At 46.3% G+C, this 18,974-nt stretch overlaps 1 protein-coding gene across 6 annotated transcripts in view; it reads left to right on the top strand.

Annotated features, from left to right (window-relative positions):
* The window catches only part of RPTOR (regulatory associated protein of MTOR complex 1), a 308,767-nt gene that overhangs the window by 179,755 nt on the left and 110,038 nt on the right, over positions 1–18,974 (top strand). For all 6 annotated transcript variants that reach the window (XM_075904089.1, XM_075904088.1, XM_075904087.1 and 3 more), the window contains one exon: positions 16,655–16,730. In XM_075904089.1, the coding sequence (XP_075760204.1) occupies positions 16,655–16,730 (76 nt within the window). The remainder of the gene's footprint in view (positions 1–16,654; positions 16,731–18,974) is intronic.

The raw sequence follows: 18,974 nt of genomic DNA, 5'->3' as shown, positions 1-18,974 counted from the left end.
TTTAAAAAAAATTAGGTCAAATGAGACTCCTTTTTTATTTGTCATAGGAAGCCTGGTAACAGAACAGTTTGAGAAATTCTAGTTGAATGTCTAGTGATTTTTTTTTTTAAATAAAAAAATAACCCTGTGGTCATGCACAGCACCTTTTACCCTTGGCTCTCTTAACACATCACAGACTTTAACCCTTAAACCCTTACACTAGAGAAGCTACCGAGGCTCGGCAAAAGTCAGTGTCTCTCTCCTTCTCTCTCTCTCTCTTCCCCACACCAATCATAGTATCTATTGGAAATTTAACCTGAAAATGTAGTGGAAAAAAGAACCAGAACTCACATTGAAACAAAAGACAGGACTATGCAGCACTTTAAAGACTAACAAGATGGTTTATTAGGCTTATCACCTAATAAACCATCTTGTTAGTATTTAAAGTGCTGCATAGTCCTGTCTTTTGTTTCAACTAGACCAGACTAACACGGCTGCATCTCTATCAGAACCCACATTGTGTGAGAGAGACCTATAGGATGACAGGAAGCAAATGTGCACTGCAGAGTGCATTGGTTGTCGTTCTTCTGTGTGCTTTTCACGGATTTTTGCACCTGATAGATCAGAATATGAATGTGGTTATTGGCTGTGCTGTCATCCATAGTGATTTGATCTGCAGGAGGCCAACAAGAAACCTCTGGGATCTGCTATAATATGTAAATGGATAATGAGCTCAGACATTTAGTCCTACCACACATCAATCTGCATTCCCCAAGGGCCTGACTTAAAGGTTTTCTGCTTCCCCTGCCCTCAGTACTAAAATTTTATTTTTTTTGCTTATGTTGGGTTTTTTGCTTATGTATGTACCCGCTCCCTCCCCCCCCCCCCCCGGGGAATGGGGGATCGGGGCGCCCTCATTAGCCGCATGAGGGCTCCGATCCCAAGTTTTATTCTCAGCTTGTGAGTCACCAAAGGGGCTTACCCGCGTATCGGAGCCATACCCCTGAGCACGGGAGCCTCCCCCTCTTGAGCCAACAGTCCTTCCCGCATGACTATTGGCTAATGGACTGGAGTCCGCGCCCGCTTTGGGCAGCCCTTGTCCCAGCGTAAGCCAGAGTCCAGCCATGGGAGGCGAGGAAAACCAAAGGGTCTAAATCCGTGTCCTGCCTTTTCGTCTCTCTCAATAGTCACTTTTGGGTTGGGTAGGGGAACTCAGGCCCTCCCCTGCTCCCAAGCTCCAGGACCCTAAGGTAAGGTCGGGTAGACCTTACCTGAATGATGTGCCCCACGTTGGTCACTCACCACCCCTCTCGGGGGGGGGGGGGGGGGTTAGTCGCCATCCCATACGACACCCCCGTCCTGGAACCGCTTCCTATGAGCTTAGATGCTCCGCTGCCGAATATCCCTTCTGGAGGCGAGAGGCTGCCTCTCCAGTGCCGGTGGAGGAAACCCCCATTTGGGTGTCGGCTTCCTGGCCCCGACCACCAGGGTCTCTGGCGACCTGCCGCTGGGGCCGTCTGTCTCTCTTGCTGCTGCCTTCCTGCCCCTGGCGTCTTCGTCCATCTCCAAGGGCCAACCGGCACCGGCGGCTCCCACCTCCCCAGCTGTCCCAGCGCATCCAGCGGCTTCCTTCCCAGCTGTCCTAGCGCATCCAGCCACCACCTGTCTGGCCGCCCCACCACATCTGGCTGCTTTCTCCCCGACTGCCCCAGTGCGTCCGGCAGCCCCTTCCTTGGCTTCCCCAGTGCATCCGGCGGCCCCTTCCCCGCTCAGCTGAGCTGGTGCTGCTTTTGAACGTGGCGCGCGGCTCAAGGCACATACACAACAGCGCCAGGGGTCTGCGCCGGCCAGATCCCAGGTCGGGAGATTCTGGCACTTCCGGTCCTGGGAGGAGGGACGGGCCCGGCCCGTCACATTGGTTGCCACTTGAGTGTTGTGAAGGGGACTTTCTGTTATTCCCACACTTCCCTGCTGAGGCGGGCATGTACTGTGTGTGTCTGCACCCTGACATTTTATGTTGTAGTTTAAAACCTTCATGATATTGTGCTAGTTAGCTTCCCCAGCTATGTCAGAAGAGTTCAGACCCCTCCTCCTCTCCTCTTTCCTCGAGATACTGCTCTTCCCACCTCATCTGCATCCTTCTGTGCCCAGCAGTTATGGGTGATAGGCCCACCCCCTCTTCACCATAGACGCCGCTTGTGCTGCACTTTGTTGTATCCCCAGCTGCTGGGTAAAGATGGAATCCCTGCCAAACACTGTGTCCCACTCCCTGGCTGGCTGGAGAAGCACTAGTTTTACCATGTGCTGTCACTGTTTAGAAAGCTTTGTGTTAAAACCTACATTGTTACCGTGCCACCAGCTGTACTTAGCGCATTATAATTGATCTTGCATTCCAGATGTGAAGAAATGTAATGGAACAGCCTCACTGGGGAAGTACGAGAGAGCAATTATATGTAAAACACAGTCAAGTTTTCTTCTGTCTGTTAGTCATGCACAGGGAGACACAGGATACACAAGCAGCACTGCTAAGGAGTAGGTTTTGGAACTGCATGAGTAATACTTAGTCACAGACACTTTCTCCCTTTTGTCCACACACTCTCCTCTGCTCACGTACTTTTTTAAAGCATTAGGATGTTCTCCGGGGTTGTCTTCCACGCTGAGGAGAGAAGTAATGTTAGTGGTTCACAGACTATAGCAAAATACAGTCACTGGATTCTGAACTTTGCACATGCTGTTTGCTCCTCCCCGCTTTCTGGGAGACACTAGGCAACTACAGGAAAGATGCCTGGCAGCGCTCCTGATTTGGCTTCTGGTACCAGGAAGCAGCCCCTGCCTCTTGTAAGTTTTAACACAAGTGGGCTACAAAACCCGGAGTTTGGTGTTCCAGGTTCCCCCTTTTTGTTTCCTTCCAATTAGGGTATGGAGCTGGGGACAGCTCCTTGTTGCTTCCACTGCACTTACATTATGGATGGAACACCATAAAGGACTTGACAAGATGTCGTGACGGTGCACTGATCAACTAGGAGTGCACCCAGGAATCTGCAGATGCTGTAAAATGGTTTTCCACTTGACTTGAACATCACTTGATCTCATGAATAATTATGGCTGGCCCTTTTTAGAAGTTCAGCGTAGACCATGTTGCCCTATATTTTTAGAGTCTATGTGCTCCTGTTAGATGGTTTTCTCTAGACCGTGCTCACATTTCACGTTGTTGGAGGATCCTGACTAGATGAGTCCTTTTCTGAAAATAGTTACATTAGCAGTGTCTACAGATGTGCGTGTCTCTCACTCTCTCTCGCTCTCCTGTCTTAGTCCTCTGAAAGTGAATTCTCTGTGACCAGTCAAGTCAGCATTTTTAATTTATTCTGTAGACCTTTGCTTTCTGACTTCTAAATCTTGTCTTCTAGCCAATAGATTGGGCCGTAGGACAAGCCATGTTTCCTGGTTCCATGGTTTCAGCCCGCATTAAGATGTATTCAATAGGGCGTTTAACTTGTCGTCTGGACACACGACTTCTGCCCCATCTCTGCCACTGACCATGTGTGGCCATGATTTACCTTCTCTGCACATCGAGTACCACTCCAAGCCTGTCTCCCTCTTCCCTATTTAGACTGTAAGCTCCTCAGGGCTTCCTCTTACTATGTGTGCGTGCAGTGGCGTGCCCAATGGGGCACTGGTCACGGGGTGTCGTCGCTGGCAGTGTGTCTGTATCGTCTGGTCAGCGTTCTCGGGGTATTCCTGGTGCACTCCTGACAGGATCTCTACTCCGTCAGCGATGATAAACCATTGGCCGCGTTCGTTAATATCAGTGCTCCCTTTATCTAGAGTGTTAGACCCCGTGCGTTTGGGTCAACACAGGAGATCTCTGAGAGCCCCCGGAAACCACAGATGCAGGCAAGATTTGAAATCAGTTGAGCAGGTTTATTGTCAAATGCGAAGCGCTAACAGTTGGTAGCAGAAATTCCCAACGCTACACCTCTGCATGTGGCCCGCATTGATAATGTACCAACACATAGCAGGCCTATTGCGGTATAACAGATATCAACAGCGGTGAGTCAGAGTTAAGCTACTGTGCATTCTGTAAGTCTAGGCAATGGCACCTGCGTCCCTTCGCCCCCCCAAAGGTTGGTCAGAGAGTACCCTTTGCTGTGTCCTTTTATAGACAGGTATAAACAACTTACATCCCTTCTTTACGTACCAGGTTGCCACCCTTTGTTGCCTAGTTACCACCCTTCACCTTATGGTAGGGAGGCTTACTTACTATCCTTCATCCTGTCAGTTTCAATCCGGTCCTGAACCCAGATTGGTATGTGCATAGCTTCTAGGGAGTCTTTGTAGGAGACATTGTTTACTAAGATGTTCTGCTACTCCCCTTTTTGCTTACAGTCTGTACCTGGTGCCTCCCTATGCCCTAACTTACCCAATCACACAGTTATCACTAGGACCTCTTTCTTGGCTACTGTGTTGCTGAACCAAGTCTTGATCACTAGATTGCAGGCCTGTTGCTGCTTTCATGTTACAGGCCTCTATTCAGGCCTGCTGACTCCATGTTACTGACCCTCAGCTTACTACATGGGGGAGTCCTGTTGACACTATTGTGGTACAAGCAGTAGTAATACTCATTGGGGAGCTGTCCGGTTCAGAGAGCAGCTGTGGGGTATGCAGGAAAGAAGAGACCTTTTTGTCTTCCCTGCATGCGGGTCTCCATTGCCATGGATTGTGATTTATACATTGTGATCGCCAGCAGCAAGTTATACTCATGGTAATTAAGTAAATTTACAGACATGTCCTAACGTGTGGTGTTGGCCGTGTATTAAAACAAGGAACCTCTAATACGCTGTGGCAGCGACGTGCTTCTCGTGATGATAGAAGTATTGCTCCAGGAACTATACCGAGCATGCACTCCTACTTAAAAAGAACCCCCCGAATGTAACATCCCAATACTAGGTGAGGAGGCAGATTCTTGAGTCTCTGGTCATTGTGGGAAGTATTGCAAACAAAGGCGCAAGTCTGCAATTTCCCTCGCTAATGGATTTTAAAAGGTCTCTTCTTTTAGAAACATGGAAGAAATTCATGGCTCAGCAGGAGCAAAATGGCCAAAGGATTTACGGGGGCATTTGGCTACTCTGTGTGAGCCTTTTATAGGCTTCAGTGGAGTCACATTTCAGTCAGAAATAGGAGGGCTTTGGTCTCCACCTCATCGTTAGAGTCTCGGTCAGACAGGCACCCACTGGGTTTGATCAGGAAAGGTCTAGGCCAGGCCTGGGCAAAATACGGCCTGCAGGCCAGGTGCCTGCTTGCCTCGCCCCAGCTGTACACCGCTCAGAAATGCAGCTGCGGAGCAGGTTTTCTTTAAAAACAGAGTTCGGAGGGAAGGGGGAAAGGCTTTAGGAGCTGCTCCCGCCCCCAGCACAATCCAATTGGCCAGTTTCTGGCCAGACACTGGCCAATAGGAGCTGCCCTCTACTCCATACTCCCTACCTGCCCTAGCTCACAACCCAAATCTCTGCACCTCGTCCTCTACCCCAATTCCCTGCCCCAGCACAATCCACCCCCCAGTACCCCAGTCCAGTGCCCCGGTCACAATTGCCTCCTTCACCCAAACTCCCTCCCCATGCCAAGTTCCCTTCTGCACCCAACCTCCGTCCCAGACCCCACACCTCCTCCATTAACATCATGGAAGAGTGCAGCCCTTGACCACTTTCCAAATTCTTGGAGTGGCCCCCCCCATCAAAAATTATTGCCCACCCTTGTTCTAGGCTATTGTAGGATGCGGGTTGAGATGACGATTAAGATCCATTGGCTGGGAAGAGGAAGGTAGCCCATTGCTGCCTCTAACTAGCACCATCAGACCCGCATTTGCATGTTCCCCCAAACACTCACCAAAGATTTTATTTGTTCATCTGATGATGCGATTTTTACCCAGGAAAGCTGATGCCCAAATCAATCTGTTAGTCTCTAAGGTGCCACAAGGCTCCTCGTTTTTTTCAAAGATTTTATAGCACTAAATGTTTTCAAAAATACACGTCTGAGCTGCTTCCCTCTTGCCTTCTGCGGGGCAGGCTCAGTGAGTCTGCAGGGTCACAGAGGAGCTGCCGATTTGAGAGTGGTACTTGAAAAGTCAGTCAAACAGGACAGCTGCAGAAAAACCCCACACTGGAATAACATGTTCAACATAGTTGGTAGAGACTGAAATGCTTCAGTGTCAGAAATGAACAATTTAATCAAGTGCGTTTGTGTGAGTCTCCAGAGCACAGATGGCTGAAACTCAGATGCCTTCTGCAGCTCCCCAGAAAACCATCAGCTCCATCTCCAAAAGGAAGGAGCCCAGTGCTGTTTTTTCCGGTGGTGGAATGCAGTCTAATACCAGCTGTTTCCACAGAGAGAGAGAACAAGCATATGAAACACCAGTGCTCCTTTACCAAAATAGAGATGTGAGGAGTAAAAGCATACGGCAGACTGACTCAGCCCAGAAAATTAAAGTTAAATGTAATAAGTTCTGCTTTCATGATCTGCTAACTACTGCAGTACATGTGAGTGAAGAAATACTGAGGTCGGTCTTTAGCTGTGTTTTATTTATGTTGGTAAAGTATTACTCTAGGCTTCCAACGCTGAACATTTTATCATCTCATAATAAAATGGTTTTTAAGCAAAGCTTAGATGCTCTGTGTTCTTCATTCCCTGCTTAACAGCCCAAACTCTGAGACACCTCAGAAAACTCACACTAAAGGCAGTTGGAAGAGATCAGGATAAATTATTGAAAATGTTATCATATTCCTAGTGTATTGAAATCATCATTAGGTTGAAAAGGGGGAAAACAAATTTCTAAACAAAATTGGAGTTAAACTATAAAGTAAAATACATGAGCCCTTCTCTGAAGAGAGGGGAGAGTTAATGATAGAATCCAGAGAGTTCTTTCTTCTTGTTGTTGTTTTTTTAATGTAGCATTATCCGAGATTCCCGCTGTTTTCCTCCGTTTCGGAAATCCTTCCAAGTAATAGTTTTCTTTTGTATTTCCAATGAGGGTGCCTTGATGGCTTGATTGATCCCCAAAGCTGGAGGGAATCTGTACAGTTGGATTTCTTTCTTTGTGGGCTTCTTCCCTAGGCATGCCCCACTCGCTGCAGGTTGCATAAAAAGAAATGCTCTTTCCTGTGGAGCGTAGTTTCCAGCTGAGTAAATCAAGCCGAATGTCAGACAGGTGAGAGACTGGAAAATACACGTTTCCCAAACTCACTGGAAAAGGAATATGGCTGAGGTATGTCCTCTGAATATTTGAAGCTGGGGCATCTTTTTCTGCTTCTCTGATTGTTAAAAACAAGCAACTTTAATGACCCCCAACTTCTTTAATTAGGTTGCACCTCATCCCATCCCTACTCCCTTTCTTGAATTGTGACTCTGTGCTGAGGAGAAGGGCTGTAGATGCTACACAAGCATACAGATAAACACGGCCCTTGCTACACTGCGTTTGCTATCTATGGAACATTTCCACATGTTGGGGTGCACAATACAGGCCCACAAAAACATTGGCTGGGTTTAGCCACAGCTGAAAATCAGGATCCAAACATTTGAAATGCTCAGAACCCATCTAGTTCTTATGTTGAACATAACTATAATCTTCATGAGTGTGGTCACGAGAGCTAACCCCTGGCAGCAGTTACAAAGACCAGCAGGCATTTAATTCTCACAGGTCTGTTTTAACTTTGAGTAAATCAGGCAGCTGCCCAACTGCACGGCCTCCATGGTACATGGTAAAGAGCAGGAGCCTTGTATCTGCTAAGAGGTGCTGTGCCAACTCTCCTCATTCCCAGAAGCAGCAAAGGCAATGGAGGGTGAAACCGTGGAATCTTAAGAATATTTTCAAGTAGAATAAAGCATAGATGTGGCCATGCCTGGCTGCTTTAGGAGACCACGTTAGAGCTATTGCAGCATAACTTCAGGACTGTTGAAAACAAGCACGGCTATTTGGATAGTGAGGAAATGCAATAAAAGGGGAAAAACCTTAATGCTGAGCTGCTCTTCAACCCTTTTTGTTCCTAACATAGTGAAAACTAATCTTCAAAAGCACTTTGCAAACAGATGCCTGGGAAGGAAGGAAGGAAAAAATTGTTATCCTGGGCTGGCTCTCATGATTCACTTCTAGAAGGGAATGGCCCCCCGTCCCTGGCCCCCTGCTGCTCTCCAATTTATTTCCTGTTGGTGTGCTGAGGTGTAAGATTAGTTCAGAGAGTGTATCTACAAATTGCCTGTCTTCCCGTTCCCTCCTGGCAAACTGCAACCTTCATTACATCCTCCCTCTAATGGTCTTTATTTCCCTGGGCATAGATCTGAAATCTCTCTCGTTTCCCCACACACATTTAATCACCCGTGTCCTTTGAGCGTTCTTTTTCTGGATCTCCCCAGTGCCCTTTTAGTGAAGTATATTTTTACCTACACCGTGGGTTCCCTCTCTACACAAAGACACAAGTGAAAAGATGAAAAAATAACTCGCTGGTGTCTCTTTGGCAATTGGAAGGCGGTACAGTGCTGGCTTCCGTCTGAGCTGTATTGCTTGTTTGTAAGTTTGGGGAAAGACATTATTCTTGGGAGGGGATGAAGGTGCTAAAGGAGTTGGATTGAGTATGCCCAAGCAACTCACTTTAATCTGTAGCTTTCTAGACTGCCAAAGGCAGCTGTATTGAACTTCGATATTGGCCATTGCCCTTTTCAGGAGGATGGAATAATATTGGCTGAGGTGGCTGCATTGATTTTTAGTGATCTGTTTGTAGAAGACTATGAAGAGATTTGGCTTAGATCTGCTGAAATCTCTTTTGAGGTGTAGTTCTTCCTGATAACCTGTTTAAAACTCTCAAGATCTGCGGGGCTGTTCTGGACAAATGGAAGAGCTCAGTATGTAAGGGCATGATCTACACTTCACATTCAGCTCAACCTAGCTGTGTTACTCGAGGGTCTGAAAGACTTCACGCTAAACCTCTCGTCATGCAGGAAACCTGGCTTCATGCTCCCTGAGCATCATAGAGAAGCTGATCTTAAACAAGGCTAAGTTGTTGGATGAATTCTCCTGTCGACCTAGCTCCAGCTGCTTGGAAGGGGGATCCTCTACATTGACAGAAAACCCTCTTCTGTCCCTGTAGGAAGCCAGCCTGTACCTTACATCTGGGTCCCTGTAGCACCCATAGTTTAGACATGCACAGTATAAGGACCGACACAGTATCCTTTATAAGCCTCACGTTTCAGTCTGGAGTGCCTCTCCTGCCCTGACCCTTTTCACCCTCACGTGGCAAATCATAGTTTACTAGTTCATCTCAAAGGCGCTAGCTTTGGCGCCTCTTAATCTCTGAGGATTCATTTTCACCTCAGTTAAAAAACAAGCATGGCACTGAGTCTCAAAGCCTGGGCCAGCTGGCCCAGGCTCGGACTGCAGGGCTAAAAATTGCATTATAGATGTTCAGGCTCAGGCTGAAGTCCAGGATCTGAGTCCCAGCCCCTTGTGGGCCAGCTGCATGTCTTTTATTGCAGTGCAGACAAACATGTAGAGTCTCTTCCTTTGAGAGACCTCCCCAACTCTTTCCAGCCCCTATAGTGAGAAATATTCATCCTTTTGTCAGTCAGTGAACCCTTCTATCTAATAACTAGAAGATTTATCCGGTGTTGCTTGGGTCCTTAACTCAAATACATTTTATTTTTCTTCATTTAAATCATTGTTCTGGAGTGAGGCTGCACCGGGGAGAGAGGACAGCCTCAGCCCTCTCTCTCTGCAGCAGCGTGGGGCCAGGTGAGAAGCACCTCTCCCTGGCTGCCGCAGCGAGCAGAGGGGTGCATGTCCCCCAACTGGAGGACAGACACAAAGATAGACACACCAACAGACGAACTCTCTGAACTATGTAGTAGATAGCTGTCACTTTTTCCACTCCTGCTGGCCCAATGGGTTTATAACTGTCCCAGTCCCCATCTCTGGTCCCTTGCTGCCCCCCTGTGGTCATTCTACAGTACAACTGTCCCTTCTACTACACCCCTCCCTTTCCATTTTTTTGAGAAACAATCTAATTCCAGGCACATCCCATTGTCCTGGCAGAACCAAACCCTGACCTTCTTTTAAATAAGAGGAAGCTGCCCACCAAATGTAGTGGTCCTAGCTCTTACTGTTTAAGAGGAGTTCTTGAACAAATCAACTCACAGACGGATGGACACAAAGTTTCTAAAATATATAGTAGCTTGCAATAATTGACTTTGCTTCTGCCTCAACCAGGAATAAATATCTCCCTCAGCTGCTCTGTCTCATGATTTTGCCTGAAGCCTGGGCATTTATTGAGCATGTGGGACTCATTTATTGCTCGTGCCTTGAAGTGGTTTTGATTATCTTCTGATTATCTCACAATTATGTTGGTAGCCTATTGCCAAGTGAAGGTGAGCACAGGTGGAGGGGATGTCAGAGTTGGGGCAGTTGAAACAAATTACATGGTTTGAATGTTTGGAAAAAGGTAGAATTTTTTTAATTCTTTCTTCATTCCAAATGTGTAGATTTTTTAAAAATTGTAAACAGCTGGTGGCTAGGCTAGTAGAATAGACTCTGAGTTAATTGCTCTTCTCGTAGCATCTCTGCTTGGTCGTATGGGGAGATTATTAAGATTTAAGAAGTTATTAGAGCAGGTAACTAAAACCCAGTTTACTCAGTTTATCTCTAGTCCGAGGTTTTCAAATGTTCCTTGACAAAGAAAAAATGCTTTGCCTGTTGATGTTAGTACTAGGGCCATGAGCCATGGAGGATCAATTCTCTATTGTGAATAAATTAGTTACTGTATAAGAAACTCTTTGATGGGGGTGCAGCGGTTTAAGTCCCCACTCTGCGATCTAAAAATGTCTGGGTTTAAGCGAGTTTTGAAGGGGGTGGGGATTAAGCATGTCAAAAATGCCTCACTCGCCCATTTCAGCAGAGACCAGGGCACTTTAGAGCTTATGTGGCATTAATTTTTTAAAACATTGAACTTCGGTACTTCAGAAAATGTTTCCCCAGAAGAATAGAAGCCCATAGGACAAAACCATCAAATAAACTGGTGAATGCTCAATAGATATTGCTGTTCTGTATTTGGAATGAGGGAGGAGGCTCTATTTCCTATGGTGTTGTGTATGAAATGGAAACTTGATCATATGTATAATGGAGGGTGTGAGGCAGCATTCGCTACTAGTAAATATTTTAAAATCAGCAGGCACAGGTAACGTGCACCCAAGAGTCTGGAGGGAATTAGCTGAGCATTCTGAGCTAGTTGCTAAAGTTAATTTTAAAGAAATTGGAGAGTTGCATGTTTGGTTAAAGATGGGTAAAGGGGAGGATGATGGAAGTAACTGTTAACTGCCTAACCTGGTGTTGATCTCAGGTAAAATAATGGAATGATTAGTTTGGAACTGTGTTAGCAAAGAATTAGTGGCTGAAAAGACAATGCCAGTCAGCATGCTTTCACTGCATGTAGGTCTTGTCAGACAGGCCTGTTAATCTAACAAGATTACAGGTCTGGTTGATAGAGGCAACTGGTATTTAGAAAGTATACTTGGATTTCTCCAAGGCATTTGTCTGAGTGCTTGTCCACACAGAGACTTAGTGTCTGGCAACCAGGGATGTACATTTACAGTTCACTAGCCTGCCGTGCTCGCAAAGACCCACCGTGCGCTTTGACAAGCTACTATTTCCGAGCAAACCTTTAGTGCATGAGCAAAGCCACACAGTGACTTAGTGTGCTGTAGATTTACACGCTGCCACCTTGTGCTCTCGTTCTCCGCGTGGACAAACCCTTAGTACCACATGACATTTTTATTAAACTTGAATGATGTAGGATTATCAGGGCGCACGTTAGATAGATTAAAAACGCTCTCGCTGCCGGAGCGCTGAGTGCAGTGGTTAATGGGGCGATCTCGGTGAGCTGAGCTGTTTCTGTCAGACTCCCACAGGAGCTGAGGTTTGGTCCAGCACTACTTTAATATTTTTATCAACAATCTAGACACAGATATAACATCTTCGGTGATAAAGTTTGCACATGACGCCAATGTCGGTGGCCCACTAAATAACGAGGACAGGTTTATGTGGGTGAACGGAATCATCTCGTTTAATGGTCGCAATACAACAAAAAAATACACATTTAATATACTTGAACCTCTTTAAATTCGCAACCCTGAGAGAGAGGGTTTTCTGGGTTAAAAGATTTTGCTGGGTCAGGGAGGGAGGATTGGGGGTAGGGTGCTTACCTGGTGCTCTGCGTCCCCCGCCACTAGGGGAGCAGCGGGGGAAAAGCCTCTGGCAGAGTGCATCACTGCACCACCTTTCCCCCAGCTGAGAGGAAAGGGGAACGACAGGCATTCCATGGGTGTGCTCAAATTCGGGACCCTCAGAGTACAGAAGTATAGCACACAGCCATATGCAAGAAAGTTTTCTGGGAACAGAGTGCGAGTTCCTACTTACAGAATGGGAAACAGTCTTGGGCAGCCCTGAGTTAGGTCGATAATCACCTCAACATGAGCTCTCCGTGCGGTTCGGTGGTGAAAAGGGTGAATGCAGTCCTCGGATGCATAATAGGGCACTGCAAGGTAAGCGTTTGCACTGGGAGGCTTCAGGAACTCGATTTATTCAGTTATTGAAAAGAAGGCAAAGAGGTGACTTGATCACTCTCTCGGAATTACATGTGAAAAAGACACGGAGCGGGGGTGGGGCTTTTCACGCTTACTGTTCAAGGTGTAACAGGTTCCAGTGGGAGGAAGCTGAAGTTAGACATCTTCAACCTTGAAATAAGATGTAATTTCCTAGCAGAGAGGGTGATAAAGCATTGGAACAGCTTACCAGGGGAGTTGGTGGACTTGCCTTTGCTTGAAGTTTTTAAAATGAGATTAGAAATCTTTTCTAAATTATAGGCTTTAATCCAGCTTCTGGGAGGAGTTTTATGGCCTGTACTTATGGGGGCAGCTGGCCTTGGAATCTGTGAATCCCCTGTTCATCCTCTTCCTTCATTGGCCTTTGGAAGAACGTGACTGCCTGCACTGCCCTTAACATGCTTCTAAGACTGGTAGCTGTGCAGTAAGATAACTATAAGCCAATCTCATGCATCAAGGCTTCAGCCAATTGCTTTTAAGTGTCAGGAAGGAATCTCTCACATGAGGCACACATTTTCAAATGGGCTTGGGTTGATTTCTTACTCTGAAGCAAAAGAGGTTGACCGGAGATGGGGTGTGGTTCAGAGAATCATCTTTCCTAAGGGCCACAGTGTGCCCTTGTAGCCAAGGAGGCTAATGGCATATTGGAGTGCATTAGGAGGAACATTTCCAGCAGACCTAAAGAAGTGATTATTCCCCTTTATTCGGCTCTAGTGAGGCCACATCTAGAATAGTGCATCCAGTTCTGGGGCCCCCACTATAGAAAGGATGTGGACGCATTGGAGATGGTCCAACGGAGGGCAACCAAAATTATGAGGGGGCTGGAGTACATGATCTACGAGGAGAAGCTAGGGGATTTGGGCTTATTTAGTCTTCAGAAGCCAAGAGTGAGGGGGGATTTGAGAGCAGCCTTCAACTTCCTGAAGGGAGGTTCCAAAGAAGATGGAGAGAAGCTGTTCTCAGTGTTGGCAGATGGCAGAACAAGGAGCAATGGTCTCCAGTTACAGTGGGGGAGGTCTAGGTTGGATATTAGAAGAAACTAGATTCCTAGGAGGGTGGTGAAGCGCTGGGATGGGTTCCCTAGGGAGGGGGTGGAATCTCCATCCCTAGAGGTGTTTAAGTCCGGACTTGACAAAGCCCTGGCTGAGATGATTGAATTGGGTTGGTCCTGCTTTGGGCAGAGGACTGGACTCTATTGGTGTGTCTAGACCAGTGTTTCTCAACCTCTTTTTGCTCATGGCCCCCTTCTGATCCTCGTTTACCTCTGTGGCTCCCGTCATAGCCGCTGTTAGTTGGAAAAAAAGATGCATAATTTACCTAATGTTCTGTTTTTTCCATGTGGCCCCCTAGAGGTAGGGCGTGGCCCCGGGGAGCCATATGGCCCACGGTTGAGAACCACTGGTCTAGACTACAGGGTTTTTTCGACAAAAGTTGGCTTTTGTCAACAAAATTATACCTACATCTACACTACCTCCGTGTTCTGTCGACAGCAAGTTGACAGAACGCAGCAGTTTTGTCGACAGTGGTAAACCTCATTTTACGAGGAATAACGCCTTTTTTCAAAGGTACTCTTTCGAAAAAAGGCGCTATTGCATGGAAATAGTGCTTTTTCGAAAGAGAGCATCTAGACTTTCGAAAAAGCAGCTTGCTTTCTCGACAATACTGATCATAATCCTGATGCTCTTTTTTGATAGAGGCTTTGTCGACAGTGTCTATCGACAAAGCCTCTGTCAAAAAAGGCATGCAGTCTAGACGTAGCCTATGACTCCCGAGGTCTCTTCCAGCCCTAGGGTTCTGATTCTGTCATTAAATATCTGGCAGATGTGTCTTGCTGACCTGCCCAGGGTTGAATTGATTGCCTGGGAATTTCCCTCGGGTTAGATTGGTAACCAACAGGTGTGTTGTAAGCAAAACTCATGAAGTCATTCTGCCGCTCTACTCTGCACTAGTTAGGCCTCAGCTGGAGTACTGTGTCCAGTTCTGGGCGCCACATTTCAAGAAAGATGTGGAGAAATTGGAAAGGGTACAGAGAAGAGCAACAAGAATGATTAAAGGTCTAGAGAACATGACCTATGAAGCCAGGCTTCATGAACTGGGCTTGTTTAGTTTGGAAAAAAAGATTAAGGGGGGACATGATAGCGGTTTTCAAATATCTAAAAGGGTGTCACAAGGAGGAAGGAGAAAATTTGTTCCTCTTGGTTTCTGAGGACAGGACAAGGAGTAATGGGCTTAAAGTGCAGCAGGGGAGGTTTAGATTGGACATTAGGAAAAAATTCCTAACTGTCAGGGTGGTCAAATATTGGAATAAATTGCCAAGGGAGATGGTGGAATCTCCCTCTCTGGAGATATTTAAGAACAGGTTAGATAGACATCTGTCAGGGATGGTGTAGACGGAGCTTGGTCCTGCCTTGAAGGCGAGGGGCTGGACTCGATGACCTCTCGAGATCCCTTCCAGTCCTATGATGCTATGCTATGATCTTCCTCTGTGTTGCAGCATGGGGCCTTTCTCTGCTAGGATCCTCTGGGTTTGTCTCAGTCGATTCCTTGCTATTTCAGGGATCTCAGGTCTTGGCCTCTCCTTGTGACAATGTCCTTGTGAACTTCTGGCACTCTGCAGTTGGGTTTCTGGAGGCCTGAAATGCTTTGGTCTAACTAAAGTAATTGGGATTAATATTGGGTTATTTGGGTGAGCTTGAATGGCTTGTGTGAGACATGCAGGGGGTTGGAGTAGACAATCTTGTGGTCCCTTGTGGCTTTAAATTCTGACTTACCTCTCGCCAAATAACTTGCTTCATTTCAACGGCATTAATTTGCCTTCTCTTATGCACCCCCAAAACACTGGTTGCCTTTTGAGCCCTTGCTTGATAGTTAGCCATTTTGGGTGGATTTCCAAGTCGCCCCTCCCCCACCCCCATAAAATGTCTTTCATAGTATACAGCTGAAGAAGAATGAGTTCCAACAATCTTTCAGCTCTTTTCCTTTGTTTTTCCTTGGCTCGCTGTATGTGTATCACCAGCACAAGTGTGTCTGGTGCATGCACAGCAAATTTCCTTGCGCCAGGCAGCCTTGCATAACCCAGATCGGAGTAGGACCAGGCCACCCTTCAGCAGTACATTTTCTGGCGGGATTTCCACGTCTAGAATTCTGACGAGCGTTGTCATGACGCGGTCAGCGTATCCATGGGTTGTGACTCGCCGGGCCTGTCAGGAGTGATACCTGATAAAGCACATTGGCATGTCTTACAGATTGGCAGCTAATCTTCGAAAGGATGTACTCGGCACCTCACAAGTATGTGCTTGAGGATTATGGGAGATGTAGCTTTACTCTGGTGGCAGATATTAATAAGACAGCAATGAGAATTTGATGATGAGAACATCAGAGTTCACTTGAAAGAGTGGCCGTTACAGCTGAAACGAGAGCACGCACAGGCGCGCTTTCTGGTTAAGTAGCTAGTTAATATCGACATTTCACGAAGAGTTTTGTGTCTGCCAAACCATACAAGTGCTAAGAGGCAGTCGTACAGTGTAGCAAGAGGGCAACTTGAAGCCAGGCTCTATTAATGCCATGGGAGTTCCATGGGGCTTACTTCCAAATTGTGCTAGAAATGTGCCAACTGACTACGGGTCTCATGGAGCAGAGGGGTGGTGATGTGAAAACTTCCTCCTACCAATTTACAGTCAATCCAGGATTGTTATTTTTTCGGTTTATAAAAATACACCGATTGTGCCATATAAACTCACGGGCAAAGTAGAAGAACATCAAAGAAGTTTGCCTGTCTGGAGGGAATGTGGTCTTTATACGAGTAGTAGTATGCTTACTGAGCTTGTGTGGTGCATTGTGATTCTGGACCAGGCATGCTGTCACCGCTTTGCAGGAGTGCAAACTGTCCCCCTCAGAACCCAAGAGCTATTACATATTAACTAAGCCAGTGTGGTGGTTCTATAAATTGTCCATCCTCTTGCATAATCAGCAGTCTAGACTCCTCCCACCATTGCGTATTCATATCCCAGGATGACTTGTCTCTCACTTGTTTCTCCAGGCAAGCGTGGGACCTCGCAGTTGATATTTGCCTTTCCCAATTACCAACAATCATAGAGGAAGGAACTGCATTCCGGGTGAGTTATTGTGCTGTGTCCAGTGTAAACCATTAATCAATGTCCCAGTGCCATGAACTCTCCTTTTTCATTGTCTCGAATTCTTGCAGCTAAGGAACTAGGACTGGGCAGAGTTTACATCTCCTAGGAACTCACCAACTACTAATCAACTTACTCAGAGGACTAGAGGCAGTTAGAAATCTTTCAGTAGGGTACAACATTTCTGAATGAGTGAATGCGCTTGAATTCAGACCTTGCTTGTACAAATATATGCACACAGACCTTAGAACGCTTTCTTAGTGAAAATTGATAATTAAGTTGAGATTCTTCTGTTCAATGTCAATTTCTTTGTTGTATTAAAAATTGGTGTAGATTCTAGGGCTGCCCTCGACATTTCAGAAAACTCAGCCAAGTAAGCATTCTCCTAATACAGCACACCCTGTGATTTTATAATTAGAACATTTTTAACAATCATGTACAAAATGAACTGCTTATGGAGGTGATCCCAAAAATTGGGCAAAGTCGTGTTCGAAAGTGTGGGGGTGGCCTTCCCCCCATTTCTTTAAGACAGGCGGTGACTTGGTCAGAGTGATCTCATTAAGGAGATGCACTGCATTTCTCACTGCCCTTTCACTTATCACAAGCAGGGAAGAGCCTGAATTTGTTAACATTGAATGTGTCCCGTAGTCCGTTAGACGGGATGGGTTTCTCTTGTTGTTCCACTGATGCCTCCCCAATGGAAACCTTTTAATAATGACTCTTACAGGGCTTAGTAATCTGGTCAGTCATAATGTTCTGATAGATTGGAGGATGTACTCCATTACAGTCGCCTGAGGAAAGTTAATATGGACTTTCTAGATGGGATTATTTTGGTTTCCTCCAGGCCTATAAATATAGCCATTTTCAAATCCAAGAATATAAGAGACTTTGACCAAAGGAAAATTCCATCTTTCCCAGCACACATTTTTGTTTGACCTTAACCCCAGTTTTCTTTCACATCTGACCTATCTTCTCCAGAAACAGAGGCAGGTATGTATTGGTAATTCATGCTGTTTCGTTGACTTTTCCTAAGAACTTGATTTATGAATCCAGGTTCTGAGATTCCCACTGGTGCTTTGTGTCTTGACAGTGTCTCTTGATGGTAAGTGTTTCAGAGTGGATTGGTGGCACTCTCTATCCCGTACATAGAAGGTTACACCCGCAGCAGTTTGATTGGACTGTGAGAAGACCACAGAGATGGTGGGTTAGCCTGCACTGCAGTAAAACTCCCATAACTGGCTCGCGTCCCCTGACTGGGGCTCATGAGGCACAGACTTTGAGGCTAAAAATCGTAGTGTAGACATTCAGGCTCATTCCTGGCTCTGGGACCTTCGCCACTCGTGAGGTCTCAGCCAGGGGTGTCGCTTGAGTCCAAACTGCTACTCTGCAATTTTATAGCCCTGCAGCCCGAACCCCAAAGCCAGAGTCAGTGTGTTCTTGCAGTGCAGACCTACCTGGAGATTGCTCAAATCGAGACAGTGGGAGCAGGCCTGGATGAGAGTTGCAGTGTTGTGGACAGAGATGCAAAGCCTTGCTGGCTGTCTCCTGTTTTGCAGGGCTCGGCTCCTACTGCAAGTTTCTAAGAGAGGCAGTAGAGCTATAGCGCAAACTCTGTGTCTCAGTAAATGTGGTAGGTTCTGATCTGCAGTGCACCCTGATACGTTACAGGGACTGGCTGAGAGCCCAGTGTAGATTTATGGCAGTAAAGTACTGCATTTGCTAGACTCTTTTGGGGAGTGAGCTGGTTCTGTGAGAGTAACTCTGATGACACCATGCAGATTTGTGTGGTTTTAAACTAGCTGTTCCCATGCCAACTACATGGCCGTTCACGTTGAAACAATCAGAACAGAAATCTGCGCCCAGCCTGTTGCATGTAGTTTGACTTTTTGTACCTCCAGTTCGAATAGATTTTTGAATCTAACCTCACAATCTGCAAAGCACAAAGCCATAATAGGCTGCTGTAAACAAGCACTAAGCAGCCTAACACATGACACAAAATTGATGCCAGCTTTGCAACAAATTATTTCCTCTAAAACTGTCCATACAAGGAGTTTTAATGTGCCCTAAGATACAGGTCTTCAGTGGCACTAAGTATCCAGGGGCAAGGGTATAATCTTTCATTTACAGTTGTTGTTTGGATTTCAGCTTGCATGCATAAATAGAATAAATCCAGTTTTTATAGTAAAAACTAGATTTTTACTGGGGGGGGGGGGGGGATAGCTCAGT

This window comes from Pelodiscus sinensis, chromosome 20 (genome assembly GCF_049634645.1).
Source record: "Pelodiscus sinensis isolate JC-2024 chromosome 20, ASM4963464v1, whole genome shotgun sequence".
Lineage (NCBI taxonomy): Eukaryota > Metazoa > Chordata > Testudines > Trionychidae > Pelodiscus > Pelodiscus sinensis.
The sequence above is the reverse complement of the archived record's forward strand: the minus strand, read 5'-3'. Positions and strand labels throughout refer to the sequence as shown.